A 16,444-nucleotide genomic window follows, 5' to 3' on the forward strand; every position below is an offset into this window, starting at 1 on the left:
GTATCTCTGCTTCACCCACTGATTGGCTTGACCTTCACGATGATTCCTCCTGGAGATGTTTTCTCTCCTGATGGAGTGAGCACACGAGGGGACCTAACCAGCCAAGCGGTGTCTCAGGATGGGCTCCTATATGGAACCTGCCACGAAAGATTCTATTTGTCCATTCCACTTGATTGGTAGGCCAAATAAATCCGTCTCCACGTAGGATGCGATAGGACGAGAAGAACTATAGTGTAGCTCACAGCACTATTGTCCTCTTAGGATTCCTTTTGGCACTACTGGAACGGGGAAGAATCGCTGAGTACCGCATGTTAACTGTTTACACGCTTAGGAAGGGTGACTTGGGGATGATGCCGTCGAAGCATTTACAGACACTCGAACACAACACTCGTGTGTTTGCTGTTTTCTAGTCCTCGCGCGGGCAACAGACGGGAAAGAGACCATTTGCCACATCACCAATGCGCGGAAACACACATCTTCTGAACTTTGGCGTAGCGAGATTTCAAGTGATGATAAGAAGGCAATAAAACTTGAGCGTTACACTCGCTACGACTAATCGAGCAAAGCCGAGAAAGTGCTTGTAGCTATTAACGTATTCTATTCTCTTCAAAATTGCTGGTAGGGTGTTTGAGAAAAGTTTAACGCCGTTGTTGATGTAGATAACGCATTTTCACAAATAATTTCTATCCGTCTTATAACCTCTTTGTTGTACGATACAACGGTAAAAATAAAACACGAGGTGCCAGCCTAGCCAAAATATGATTTGAAATTATCTCTGTATTTTCAAGCACAAGCTCATAGCATATCCTGGCAGACGACGTGCACGGAGCCCTTATAATTCCGCGTCGTCGAGGAAAAATATGGCGGTAATTGTCCAACCAACTTGAAAATAAATTGCTCTCCATGCTGCACACACAGATCGTTGCATTATCGCGCTGCCGTTGCGACTTCCTACGAAGGTGATACACAACGAGGGAACGAGGAAAAATACGGACAGATTTCAAGTGTATGTTCCGTGCCCTCTTTCCCCTTCATCAGTTGTCGCAATCGGAAAATGCTCCCTAGCCAAACGACCCAAGTGCAACATACAATTAGGGAACAGAAATTATTATGCGGCAATGGTAAACGCGAAAGTAGCATCATCTCATTAATAATGTGGAAACGTTTTGTTTTGTTTATGGTACGCTAACTAAAACCGGGGTCTGTTCTATGTTCTCTACAAGTGATTATATCGTTGTGTTCCAATTAATCACTGTTGAAAACATTGCGGATAAGTAGGTCAGATCACCCATCATGTCTTGCAAGGTTTTTGGCGAATCTGAGCGGTTAACTCATTCATCATTTCATCATTCTCACAGCATCCCCAGTTACCCTAACATTTTTTTTAATCTCATTCAACATTTTTCAGTGTAGGGTTACTTGGAACAATTGGGTGGATCAGGGTCCGTTACTTTGAAATTCCCTAAAAGCCGTTCACCCGAATTTCATTTATCCGAATCTTACACTATTTTGATTGAGGAAAATAAAATGAAATATTGAAATAAAACTTGATTACGCCTTTTGTTAAATTTCTGTTTCGTGGTGTATTGAATTAATCTTTTTCATTATCAGAAGATTTGACAAATATCAACATCTTTGTTCTTTTTATTTCTTCGGGTATATGTTACATAGGATTTAATGAAATGGAATTCTGGTAAACGTTATAGATGGTTTCCCAAAAATGATTGTGATTCCTTATATTGGTGAATCGTTTGGCTAAAACTATCATGGTACATTAGTATATCATAGAGCGCAAGGATGCTCAGCAATGCGTGATGCATTACTTAACGCGTGACCAACCGAAGCATTGGAATTCTTTTCTGCAAAATTCTTTGGAAGGCAAGGTTAAGGTATTGAAACTGTCGAGTTAAGATTGTATAAATTGAAACAAAACACATAAATTTCACTCAAAATGGTGCGAATTAAATTTATAAAAAATTATAGAAATGTTATTTCAGAATACATTGACATTTTCGAATAAACTCATTAGTAGAAGGTTCGATGACCCTGAAAAGCTACCCATATGTAGAAACAGCTGAAGATAGTTCATTCACGGTGCATTCTGGCTCTCGGGTGAATAATAGACATGCTGACAAAACAAAACAAGACAAATATGAGTCGATAATTACTGTGACACTTCAGATCAGTCCTCAGAAACCTACACTACGCTGCACTTGAGTTTAATTTTCATCAGCGCGCGTTCATAACAAACACGTATTCTCTCTTTGTACGAAGTGTACCAAATTCATAAGCACATTTTATTCATTGATGATTTGATGTTCCTAGCGCCCGTTTCCTCTGCGCTCGTTCTAAGCAAAGCATAAAAAACAGTCCTTCATCTACACCAACCGTATACGCTTGTGTGAAGAAAAATAACTCAACAGAGAAAGCAAACCAGATTCGAGCGCGGTTTAAAACAGGTATAGAAATACGGTGCAAAACACAGTGCAAAACTCGGTGCAACAACGGTGCTGACAAGAAAACATTTCATCCGTGTTTCGGAGCGTGCTCATTCACCAGAGCGAAGTGAGAGTTCAACTGAATGCAAAAAACTTATTACACATCAGCACCGCATTGCATTTCGAAGACTGCTTTAGATTGATTGATAAATCGTCTACAGTTTTCGAAATAAAACTCAATTTTTGCAGTAATATTTAGTATATGTATTTATTTCAACTTACACTTCTTCTTCTTGGATGGCACTGACGTTCCCAGTGGAACTTTTGCCGTCTCAACGTAGGTATTACTTGCGTCATTTTCATTAGTAGTACTTGGTAGAGATTTCTATGCCGAATAACACGCCTTGAATGTATTCTGGAGTGCTCTAGAATACGCGTGATCGCAGTGCAAGTCGGAAGAAATTCTTTGACGAAAAATCTCCCGACCAGAACGGGAATCGAACCCGAACCCCCGGCATGATAAGCTGGGACGCTAACCACGGGAGCACTAATTTCAACTTATACACGAAAGTTAAATTATGTGATGAGTTTGAGTAGAATGCTCCACATAAGTAATTGACGCCGTTTATGATGTGTTAGGTCACGAATGGTCCACTCCATTTGCCACAAATTCATATGGCCTGCTAAATCAGGTAAATTCTTACAGCTTCTTCTTTTTGGAAATCTGTAATTTTTTTCTCTTTTGATACATCAAATGGAAGCCCTGAAAAACCCCGTTTCCTGTATGAAAACCCTCTACAGCCCAAGCCCGCCATTAGACGGGCTTCGCGGATTCTCTTTTCAAATTATTCAGACATTATTTTCAATGTTCACCCTCACTAGAACGTCTTTAGAATATTTTATCTATCACACATACACAATGTTTTTATGCTGGCAGCTTTCTTCTAGGAGTATTTTATGTTGAAAGTCGGAAATTCGAGATAAAAGTGGAGTAGGTCTTTTTAGATAAATAAAAAAACTTGGGCTGTAGAGGGTTAACGGGTTGGATGAGATATTGTGGTAGAATTCGAAACCACATTTTGTTCAAAAATGTACACAAAAATATCATTAAAGCCATTACTGCCCTTTTCTTCTGTTTATTCAATTATGCAGAAGAAGACAAAGAGTCATCATCTATCATTTTTAAACACAAGTCTTAATAGTTAAGATCTACATAAATATAAGCTTAAGTCAAATAAATCTATGACTACAGAAATATATTATAGATAAAAATTGCATTTTCTTCTTCGTCGCCAGTAGAGAATTGGCTGCAGTAGAGAATTAGTTTCATTGGGTGCTAAGTTCTGCTTATGTATCTGCTTATGTATCTGCTTATGTATAGGAAAGGGAAAGGAGAATGGGCATGTACATTCGAGGAAGTGAAGCGGGTTTCTTAGGAAGGTAGGGGAAGTGGGGGTAAAACGGACATGTTAAGAAGAACTTCAATTATATCTTTGGAAACTCATGTTTCCCAAAACCTTGATGCAGTTTCTTGCAATTCAATATACTCTGCCCATGATTGCTTGAAGACGTAATCGACAACACCATTTGTGTTGGGAAAACGCATTTTTGTTGTTTTTTGGCCTACAAGCATAACCATGCATATTTCCGATGAAATGATCTGTCCAGTTGAAGGATATTATCGGTAAAAGAGGGATTAGGTGATTCTGCGGATTATAACATATTTTTTCCATTTGGAAAACGCTTGCGTCTATTTATGCGTACAATCAATCGTTTCAATGCGCATAGCTAGACGTAATCACCAGGTTGCTCTGTTTGTAGCGTTAGTATTTACAAATCCGATAATAGTCAAAACGTCTCCGTCGATAGTTTCAGTTGTTATCGGATAAAATCAAAAAGTTTTGGAAGAAACTTAGTTAAATATCTGGAAAAGGTGCTCTTGATTTGTTGCGAGTCTATGATAGTACTTTTTTCCTGAAGAATACTGTGAAATATGATAAGAACAGCAGGTTCGTGTTTTTTTCAATTAATTGAATTTGTAAAGGCAATCTGTAATGTTGGTAATTTTAGCAACATGATTTACCGATATCACGATCAATCGCATAAAGATGGTGGAGTGACTTACTCCAACAGTATGAGTAAAAGTTGAGTATGTGGAATAATTCAATGTTGAATCCGAGGAGTTATAATGCTAAGAACCAATATTATTGAAATTTTACTACTGATCAGATTATTTCATTATCTACTTGAAGATTCAAATGCAAAAATCTAGATAATTATAACATTGAACAATACAATTGAGTCTCTTTGTTCATCGTGTACAGAAAATAGTAATTATATGAGCAGCGTTTTAATGTTTTCTTATATTCATCTATTAGGAAACAAGACACTATCGTGACAGACATGTTTGGACTCTACAAAGAATGTGAATCAAATGTAGATTTAGCTTATAGCACATAATACTGACAATTGTGGATTTTCGAAAGATGTATGAAAGCTGTATGGAACTACGTCTGTTATGCGGACAAACAGTGATTTTTCGGAAAAGTTTTTTCAAAATTGCTCAAATGTTTTCTAACAAAAAATGTTTGTTTGCATGTTGAGCAAACGTATTACATTGTGTAGAATGTGAAACAGCGAAAAAATCGATTATGTTCATTTTGTCGTTTACGTCTCCTATACAAACATGGGCAGTACGGTTTTTCTACCTGATTGGCCAAATATTTTACAAAAAAGTGTTTTTCAATGTTTTTACTGAAATCAAAACAGATCGAAAAGTACAACATTTTGTTCGATGCGGGTAATATGGACATATACGGGGGGTAATATGGATAGGTTTGTAATATATGAAGCGTAGAGGTGTATCGATCGCGAGAGGTCCGTTAAATAATGAAAAAACCGAATAAATCAACCTAGAAGTGATATCGTGCTTTTCAGCAGTATAAACGGACAGGCCCTCAACTATTTTGCTTTTGGTTCCAGTCAGCTTCTAAACAGTCCACATTTGGCGATTTGATTTCCGTTTATAGACGCAGGGCATTCTTTAGAAATAGATTAAACAGACTTTTCACAGTCTATCTCACTCCCACTGGTAACTGTCCGTTTTACCCCACCAGTACAATTATTTCAATAATTTAAATTTTCCTCTCAAAAATGAATTTACTTTTCCGTACATACCTAATATCGCTTCTCTGTTAGCTCACAAACCGAAATATAACCATCAGCGAATTGAATTTTGATATTAAACCACTCAAAATGCTTAATATCGAAGTAGCTGAAATTACATTCACACGCGGAGTCATGTATGATTCTCGGTTTTTGTTTCCCTCCTCCACTTTTGATCAGTATTCACTGTCAAAGGGTGGCTTAAATATTATAGAATAACATGTAGAAGGTGTTCTCATTAACAGAAATCTGAAATTCAAAATGTAACTATACAAGTCAACTACCTGTCCATATTACCCCCACTGTCCGTATTACCCGCGGTTCCCCTGTATATGGGGAGCATAATATTAAGATCGCGACTTGAGTAGCTATCCAAATCTGATATGCGTGGGTATACCCTTTCGATCTTTTAAATCAGCACCCAGTTAAATTCCTTAATATGATTTTTTACATAACTGAACAACATGCTCGATATTATGACATTCTTGACCACAATTACACAAATTGTTAGTAGCAAGACCTACATGATAAAATCGTGAATTGAGCGCGAATTTATTGGGCAACATACAATACAATAACTAATAAATGCATATTACCGGTAAATGGAGAATAATTCGTTATACGCATAAACTCACATTGTGAGCTAACGCCCTAATTTAGGCAAAAAGATTGCTCGTTGCGTCGAGGAGAAAATCGAGTGGTTAGTGCAATCGAAAGAAAACATGCCCATTTTAACCCTTACGCTACGAGCGTCGTCTATAGGCGACATCCGCGCGACGACCTGTGTGCAGTGTTGCCACACGTGCAGATTTATCTGGAGAGGTACAGATTTTTGACGTAGAACTACGTCTTTCATTAAGGGTGCCAAATCAGAAAACAGGTCACGTTTTTATGAAATAAAGTTAACGTTAATAACTATTTTTGCCGCGAACGGATTTTGGCGATTTACATACCAAACGAATCGGAAATTCCCTAAAATTTGTTTAATATGCTATACATCAGAATCAAACCAGGGTTTGTAAATGGTTAAAATTCATGAAAACTTTAAGTGTTTCTATTTTCCCATACATTTGTTCTGTCCATTTGTGTGCTTTCCCGAACAGAGTTGTCAATAATAAGCAACTTATCGACGAACAACGATGGGGAAATTGTAAGATGTAAAGTCTCCGTGAACAAAGGAAAAGAAGAAGAATGAAGGGGAATACTTGCCTAGAGTATAAACATTGGATCTCGCTGAGGCAAACTTTCACTCGGCATCGGACTGTTGAACAATCCAGTTCACTTTGCTTTCGCTGCGCTTCGATCTAAGATTGGACCCCACCAGTGGTAATTCAACTTGGATATCGTCGTGTGGTTTTTCCAGTTCGTTTTTCGCGTTATTCGTATCGTGTGTTTTTCTTTCCGCGTCATGAATTGGACGCTTCGCATAGTGTGTGATGAGCAAGAAGAAGAGGAAGGCTGGCTCGAGCCCTGCAAAAAACGAACGCATTGCCGGGGGCAATCAAATTTCGAGGCAAGCGTCAGCTAATTATGCACGCGATTTTAATGCAGTGAAAAGCGCTCGCACTGAACCCAGCCTTCGAAACAACAACAGCGAAGTAGGCGACTTCGGCGCGTCGGTCGAAAATGTAAACGCCGTTACCCAGGCAGCAACCAGCTCCCCCCGCTGGTGGTGAACGCGGTTGTTCTTGACAAACTCATCAGCGAATTTGCATCGATGGGTGTTACAGCAGAGTACAAGATGTGTGGCATAATTCAGTCTTTTTCCAAGCAGTGAACATTGTTTGTTTTCCGTCATAAGGGCTTCGATGGTGCTTTCGACATTGCATGAATGTATTAAATTGACGTCATGGCGAAGCAGGCGTTAAGTTTGTGCGCCAAAAAATCATTTGGGGAATACCAACCTCTTTAATGTCGTACTGGAATGTTATAAGTTATTTGGGTTCGCGTGCCAGTCGCAAAACTGTCTTCAACTAGGATTGCATTTGCACTAGTCTTGATCATAATGAAGCAATGCTACTGTTTTGTTACGATGCTACTGTTTTTGTTGATATTAAAAAAAGAGTTTATTTCGCTTGTTTAATCAACAAGAAAATGAATGTCGTTCAGGAATTTTTCTTCTTTTTCATTTTGTTTTGTTTGTTTTAGCCAGGGTGCTAGTAGAAAAAGTTTCGTTCTGGGGCTAAATATGTCTGCATGACAGCCCATTCGTCACCCGTTCCGTTGGTACTCATCGTGACAAAAATATGATTGACGTCGTGTTTTGTCCCATTGCGCTTCATGGCAGCATATAATTCACAGCATTTGCTTGGTTTGTTATGCCACGCTTTCGGCTTCTGTTGTCGCTTTAAAATCCCGTGAAATAAAGCTTCGCTTTAGAACAAAGAAGGAAAAACGAGCAATAAATTTCCCCACTATTTATAACATGTTCAGAGAGTTCTTTTTCTGTAAGGGATTCTCGTTAGTCATTCTCTAATGGTTTAAACAAATTATGATGATGTTGAATGATAGCGGTGGCACTCAAGACTTACGAAGATTTATTTTCTGTTCTTATCTCTCCATCTCCATCGTCGCCAACAGTGAGTTTTGGACAGCCAGGAAGTGGAGGTTTCGTCAGCTCCCGAAGTGAGCCGATCTCGCTGGCAACCCTGGACAAGGACTGCTTCATCATTCCGGTACACAGTTTGGATCGATTCCTGCCTGCAGGAATTCCTGTACGTAACAACGATAAGTCATGATCCACCCAAACTAATATCCCCCGTTTTACGTTTTACACAGCTTCCAACCCCCGAAACCACAGACCCTTCCCAGGCCGGACCACTCAGCGTACTCGAGGTGTCCGATCCGAAAATATGCATACTGGCGCACCTGATGAGCCCACTGGAGCCAATCGATCCGCTGCTCGAATCACCGCTGGCGCATCCACTAACCAAGCAGCGAGCGGTCGCGTCGGAGCTGCTGAACGAAGTGCAACAGGGCAACAACGCCGTCAGCGGCATGCTGCTGGCCAACATGGAGCGTAGCTCTGGTAAGTGCTTTCTCATTCTATTTTATCCGAATAAAATCATTGGATAATTTATAAAAAAATCCATTATTGATACAGAAAATGTGAAATTTTAGAATTGGGTTTTCTCTCAGTTTATCACGCTGAAATGCGTCCATGTTTCTTGAACTTAAGTTCCTTCTCAGTTATCTAACTGTTGTTTTAATAGCATTTTTAATGACGGAAACAAAGGCTAAATTTTAAGCGATTGGTTTTAAACTTACAAGAAAGAAACACGAGAGAATTGAAAGAATATGAAATTTATCATTGAGGATTGAACGATTTCCCTATCTCACCGATAACACGTGTGATGTTGTCTTCTAGTTCTGTTCGATGCTGATTCATTGACACAAACAAGAGATTTGATATACCCCCATTGGAGTGCCAATGAATGTATTGGAAAAAAGTGACCTTCGAATTTTCAAACGGGACTTTCTGAAAAATGTTGATTCCCACGAAAAACTACCCTATGCAAAATATCAGCTCAATCGGAATTCATTTACTAGTGTCGCATAGCCGTTTGAGTTTTTTGAAAACCGCAAAAACCACCCAAGAGAGGAGTACAAAGAATCGATGTTAAAAAAAAATATTCCAAATTATGTCTTAGAATTGCACGAAACACCGAGATTTACTGTTATTTAAAAAAAAATTTATCGAAAATCGACTTTCCAGAAGGAAAAACGACTAAGTGCGGGTGACCTAGCTTGTAAGCAATTGAGGGGCTCGCGGCAAAATGGAATGTTCAATATTTACCAGAAACCTGAAATGAAATTTATATGTAAATATGTATATACTCACCTACACGATGCACTCACCATACACCTAGAAAATAAGAACACATAATTTCATACTTACCAGTTTTTACACACATCACACACTGTGGGAATTCACAGACAGGCGGTGAAACACGCCTTACTGAAACACAAAACTACACAGAACATGATTGTAATAGGAGTACCGGTTTGTTTCTTAATTTATTTTCAAAAATTAATGATTTATTAATGCAAAAATGGTTACAAATTTCATATTCAAAGTATTGCCCATCTACTGTAGGAGCATTGCACCACTGCGACCATTAGTTTAATCTATTTTAGTGTATTGCCCATCGCTAGTCACAACTTTTTCCAATCTTTCTGGCAATTCATCGATCCCTTTGCGGAAATATTCAGCCGGTTTTTCGACTAACCACGAATCGATCCAATTTTTGATTTCATCAAAATTGGAGAAGTGCTGGTCAACCAGGCCATGTTGCATCGATCGAAAAAGTTAATAATCGAACGGAGCAATCTCTGGAGAATACGGTGGGTGGGATAGGACTTTATCGTGTCTTTACTCATATTGTGGTCGTTTTTCCTTTAGTGCGCGGCTCAAAAGCATCAATTGCTCAGTTGGAGCATGGTCACCATAAACTACCACCAAAATGTGATGACTTTCCGCAGCTTTTTTCTTCATATTGAAGTAATGAAGTAACTCTCTCCGCAAAAACACTCTCGTTGGTACGAAATTCGACATATTCGAAGTGGCCAAAAAACTATGTTGTTCACGCTGCAACTTTTTGACACATACTCAGACGCGCAATAACAGTAGCTTTCCAACGAATGTCTGAAAATTTGATTCACTAGAATAATAATCAAGTTACGCCATCTGTTGTAAAACCGAAGAAATTTACCGGTACAGCTAATACATTTAAGAAAACAACTGTTCTGAACAATCACAGTTCCACCTTAAACTTCCGTCCGTGCCCCTAGACTCTAACATTTCTACTTTTTAGATTCCAATAACTCTAGACATTCACATTGCTCTACAAATAGTTTTTCTAATAATAATTCAATTAGTGATTTCACGAAACACTTTTCGAATGCGATTAAATTTAGGACCCTTTCTTATTTTGTAGATAAAACGGATCACATATTTAATCAATTCCATTCTGTGTGGTGTCGTCCTTCGTTGCAAATTCGATTCAGTCTCCATATTGTCAAATGTATACTGTTAGAACAATCGAAGGTATCGCAGCAAATGATTATGAACACCCTACCTAATCATCAAACGGCATGCAAACAATTTCAGCTTGGGTAGAATGTACAATTCGTAGTTGCTCTCTGTGATTGACCTGAACCAACCAAATTGCACAAAGAACACACTGAATGACGCTCTCCGCGTTATCTCCGCGTTATCTTTGGGAATGATGAAGGAATGAAAGACTTATAATGCCAAAGAATGAAAGAATAAAAAAAGAATTGAATAACTAATGAATTAAAGAACTAAAGAATTAAAGAATGAACACAAAAAATAGAATGGAGCTTGAGCTTGGGTAGACTGTACAATTAGTAGTTGCTCTCCGTGATTGACCTGTACCAGCGAAATTGCACAAAGAACACACTGAATGACGCTTGGGAGTAGCAAATCAGTCTCATTGTGCAAGTTTCGGTGATTCGAGCTTTACAAACGGCATACAAAGAATTTCAGTGAACTAACGGTGATGGTGACCACACAGAGCAGATAAACGTCCGACTGGAAGTCATGAACGTCAATGTAATGTCCCCAAAATAACTTTATCATTTGAAGGTCATCAACCTTTCTGATGATGATCAGATGGAATATATTCCAATGACGTCTGGAACAACCGAACCAACATCTTGTGATCGTGATGTTGCTTTTGCAACTTACTATTGTTCTGATGTTTCATAACACGGCACCTCATTGATTATTCGCCGAAAATAAATAAAAAATATCCTTGAAGTTAGCGTACGGTTTTAATAGCAGTGCAATATGGGGAGCCAGTTTCAGGATAAGAAAATATTTTTAAATAAAACTTAATTTTTTGAAGGCATCAGTAGTAAATACAAAGTATCTAAAACATTCTTAGCTTAGTGATAGCAGATAATCATTGCCCATTTGAGTCGTATAAGTAATGAATAGTCTATCTGCATACTGTATTTGGGCTGGCGGAAAAATATATCTCGCAAGACCAAACAACGTGCTCGATGTCGTAATTGCCTTGGCCAATAACGCGTTTACATTAACTCATAAAATTAGTGATTTGAGGCTAAACGAGGACGAAGAGTAACTCAATTATTCGAACTAGATTCAGTCTAGCAATGCTTTGGTCAATTCAGAGTTACCAAGAGAATATCATTTGGTTATTATGGGAGAGGATTCATCATTAGTCGCAGTTTGTACTGATCGCAATCTGTGCAGTTTGCGATTAATCGTGAATCGCCTCATGTTCCCTTGTTTTCCATCCTTGGTCTTCACATAGTCCCGTAAAAAAAATCAAATGGCGTCAAATCGCAAGAACGAGGCGGCCAATCGACAGGCCCATTTCACATTAAGTATGTCAGAAAAGTAACACAACGTCGATCCCCCTCACTACCAGATAAACCCCCCACTCCACCCCCTTCTCGCGTTATATGATGTGTGCACGACGCCTAACATGTTGGTCGTTCTCATCGACGAAGAAATACGACCCAATCATTCCACTGGCATGAAGTCCACACCAAACAGTTTTTTTTGCCCGAATGCAATGGTGTTTCTTGAAGCACATGTGAGTTTGCATCTGATTATTAATGCACATTTTGCTTGTAGACAAAGCCATTTAGCCTGAAATAAGATGATTTTGTGATAAAAATCAACATTTTCTTCAAGATTCGCCAGAGCCCAATCGGAAAGGTTTCGGCGGTCACATGGTTCACATGGTCAAGTGGCTTTAGTTCTTGAGTCAATTTGATCTTGTAAGGATATAGCCCAAGATCTTTTCGCTAAATACGCCACAATGAGGTTTGGGAGATGCCCAATGCTCAAGAACGGCGTGCAACTGACTGATTTGGGTCATTTCAGATGGATTCACTTACGGCTGCGATATCTTCGTTGCTTCGTGCGGGGCGGCTTTCCGTTGGTAGGGGAGGACGGGGTAAGACGGCCACCCTATGCATGAAGTACAATCAAACACAATGTATACAAAATAGAAGCATCTCATTGTGTCAGCATCGATCTTTAGGATGTTTTCCACAGCTACGTTGATTTTCAGAAGGTTTACTTTTTATTTCATAATGTAATATGATAAATCAAAAAAGGTATAAAAATGGTGATACTAAAATCATGCGAGGTAACGTTGGCAACCACTAGGAGTAGGAAGGCAACATGATTCCAGCCGTATAGAGGATTTTTGTTTCCGGCAGAATTGTACTATACATCAAGTATGACAAGAGTGGGAGGTGTTATTTTCCCTGAATTACGCATAACGTGCCTAATGCGCACCCCTTATCAAATTTCAAATGAATGCGCCTTGAGTTATGCAACCAACTACACAAGATGTGTGACAATGAATTTGCCAATTACATGCGTTCTTTTATGGCAAATCACACCTTTAAAATAGCGGCCGTCTTAACCCAGGTATGAGTCGAGTAAAAGTGCCTCAATAATTCTATAAAATGCTTTACAAAACATACCGCTTTCTATATAAACACACTTAGCAGACCTGTGTGTTTACTATTATAACATTGGTTTCACGAGATATGTACATATTCGCCACTAAAGCGGTAAATTTCTAGCGAGCAAAATTATAAATCGGTGCTCGTCGCCATCTGAAAAAGCCTGCCGGCTGGGACGATTATTATGGGTGAAGATTGGAGTAATGCTCTTAAAGTTGCAACCACCGACTCCGAATTTGGGTAGTAATAATAAGGGCTCGGCAAAGTAATTTTCAACTAAAGATAGTCAGGGGACTATGAAGAAATTCTCCTTCGTATTCAACTGGAAATGAGTTTTGTCAACAAACTACGTAGCTTTACGTCAGATTGTTGAGGAAAAACGTCCGTTGAAATTGAGTCATTTGATCAGTACAGTATTCCGGGATATAATGTTGCTGCTTGTTTATCACATTCTAGGCATACTGGCGGTGTTGCTATTTATGTCAAAGAATCAGTTCAATTCAATCTTCGCCTCAACGAAGTTATTGAAGGAAACTGGTTCTTGGGCATTACAGTTCAACGTGGCATGAAGATGGGAAACTATGGTGTTTTGTATCATTCTCCCAGCTCTAGCGACCAACGTTTTGTTGAAATTTTAGAAAACTGGCTAGAAATATTCCTTGATTCCAGCAGATTAAATATATTAACTGGTGATTTTAATATCAATTGGAGAGACAACCATAATTCGAACCATTTGAAGCGTTTAACTGACTTCTTCAATTTAAAACAAACAGTAAATGATTTTACGCGTATTTCCAGGCACAGTAAAACTTTGATTGATCATGTTTATTCCAATTTTGAAACAATTTGTACTGTAACTGATGAAAATTTGAAAATAACCGATCATGAGACCATAGTTATTAATATTGCAGATAATTTCGTTAATAACGACGATTTTGTGAAATTAAAGGGCTGGAGGAAATATTCGAAACATGCTGTTTCGAATCTCGTGTTGAGAAGCTTGGATTTTCCATTCGGGACGAGTAATTTGGATGAATCAGCAGTTGTTCTAACCACTGCTTTGAAAACGTGTACCAATCGACTAGTTACGCAAAAGTTTGTCTGTGTGAAAAACTCCAACAGCTGGTACAATTTGGATCTATTGCGTCTTAAACGTAAGAGAGACAGGTGGTACAACAAATTTCGGAGAACAAATGATGGAAATCACTGGTATATGTACACGATCGCGCGCAATAGATATTCACAATCGATTAAGAAAACTCGTTGTGAATATATTCAGAGGAAGATTGATCAGCATCAAAACAACAGCAAAGAGTTATGGAAAATTTTGAAATCCTTATTAAATTCTAGCAATATCAAACCGCGGTCCATAACTTTTAATGGCACATTTGAACAGTCTGAACAGGCAATAGCATCTAAGTTTAACGATTATTTCATCAATAGTGTTTCATTGATCAACCAATCCATTGAACTGGTCGATGAACCTGATGAAATAAAACAGCCCGTCAATAGTAGTTGTAGATTTGAGTGTTTTCACCCAATTACAATAGACAAACTTAGAAGTATTTGCTTTTCTTTAGGAAAAACGGCTGGAGTAGATAATGTTAACGCTAGAGTTATTCAAGATTGCTTCCATGTCATTGATTACATCTTGCTGGACCTTATTAATAAATCTTTATCAACTGGGCATGTGCCTCTGGTATGGAAGGAATCCCTAATAGTCCCCATTCAGAAGGTTGCTGGAACGATTAAATCCGAAGAGTTTCGTCCCATCAACATGTTGCACACATTAGAGAAAATATTGGAACTAGTTGTTAAAGGCCAGCTGTTGGACTATTTAAACCGCAACGCTTTGCTAATACCAGAACAATCGGGATATCGGGAAGGTCATTCCTGTGAAACCGCATTGAATTTGGTGTTAGCAAAATGGAAAGAGAAATTAGAATCTGAAGATACCATCATTGCTGTTTTCTTGGATCTAAAACGCGCTTTCGAGACAATTTCTAGGCCCTTGTTGTTGAATACGATTAAGCGCTTTGGAATTACGGGTACTGCATATAAATGGTTTGAAAGCTATTTGTATGACAGAACTCAAAGGACTATTTTTAACGATTTCATTTCCAGTCCCGTAGGGAATAATCTTGGAGTACCTCAGGGAAGTGTATTAGGGCCCCTTTTATTCATTATGTACATTAATGACATGCGACGAGTTTTACGATTTTGTGACATCAATCTTTTTGCAGATGATACTGTGTTATTCATTGCAGCTAATGATTTAAATCAGGTCGTGCTACATTTGAATGGAGATTTACATTCTTTAAGTAGATGGTTGAAGTATAAGCAGTTAAAATTGAACATAAATAAAACTAAATACATGGTAATCTCGCGAAATCGTTCTAATGAAAACGTCTCTATTGTAATTGATGATGAGACTATTGATCGTGTTCGGGAAATTAAATATCATGGCGTGATTATTGATGACAAACTCAAGTTCAACACTCACATTGACAATGTCATCAAGAAAATTGCCAAAAAGTATGGAATCTTATGTCGATTGAAAAACGATTTGACCATTCACAGCAAAATACTACTGTACAAATCAATCATCTCTCCTCATTTAGACTTTTGTTCTTCCATTCTATTTTTAGCCAATGACACACAAATATCGAGGTTACAGCGCTTGCAGAATAAAATAATGCGATTGATTCTAAAATGTAATAGGTTCACTTCCTCATCTTTGATGCTGGACGCTCTGCAATGGTTATCCGTGAAGCAAAAAATTGTTTATTTAACTATGGTGTTCATTTTTAAAGTAGTAAACGGTTTGCTGCCTCGATATTTGAGTGATCGAGTTGAAAGAGGAAGTGATTTTCATAGATATAACACTAGAAACGCGAATGAATTAAGAACACCTCATTTCTTGTCATGTGCTTCACAAAATTCGTTGTATTTCAAAGGAATAAATGTTTTCAACTCGATGCCAAGACATATTAAATGCGCAACAACACTAACAGAATTCAAGAGGCACTGTATTTCACACATTAAAGCTGTATTTTCTTAACAGCCGAATAATGTTTTTTCTTATTTTTGACGAATTATAGTAACTGACGAAGTTTTATACGAACGGATAACTTTGTGTGGACAGTTTATTGTAGATTTTATTTATATATTTTTTTTAATAAATACTTTATCTGACGAAGTTTTTTTAACGGATTATATGTGGAATTTGTTTTTTTTTTCAATATTATTTGTTTTTTTTAATTTGTATTTATCAGTATTATGTCTGTCATGATCTTGGTGATGATGGACTATTTTTATTTTTCATTTTGTTGTTTTCTTATGTATTAGTTTAAAAAAAAATAAAAGTA

At 38.0% G+C, this 16,444-nt stretch overlaps 1 protein-coding gene across 11 annotated transcripts in view; it reads left to right on the forward strand.

Moving 5' to 3' along the window:
* The window catches only part of LOC129771373 (uncharacterized), a 284,948-nt gene that overhangs the window by 245,562 nt on the left and 22,942 nt on the right, over window positions 1–16,444 (forward strand). For all 11 annotated transcript variants that reach the window (XM_055774952.1, XM_055774953.1, XM_055774950.1 and 8 more), the window contains 2 exons: window positions 8,184–8,317; window positions 8,382–8,631. In XM_055774952.1, the coding sequence (XP_055630927.1) occupies window positions 8,184–8,317; window positions 8,382–8,631 (384 nt within the window). The remainder of the gene's footprint in view (window positions 1–8,183; window positions 8,318–8,381; window positions 8,632–16,444) is intronic.

This window comes from Toxorhynchites rutilus, chromosome 2, assembly GCF_029784135.1.
Source record: "Toxorhynchites rutilus septentrionalis strain SRP chromosome 2, ASM2978413v1, whole genome shotgun sequence".
NCBI classification, from domain to species: Eukaryota; Metazoa; Arthropoda; class Insecta; order Diptera; family Culicidae; genus Toxorhynchites; species Toxorhynchites rutilus.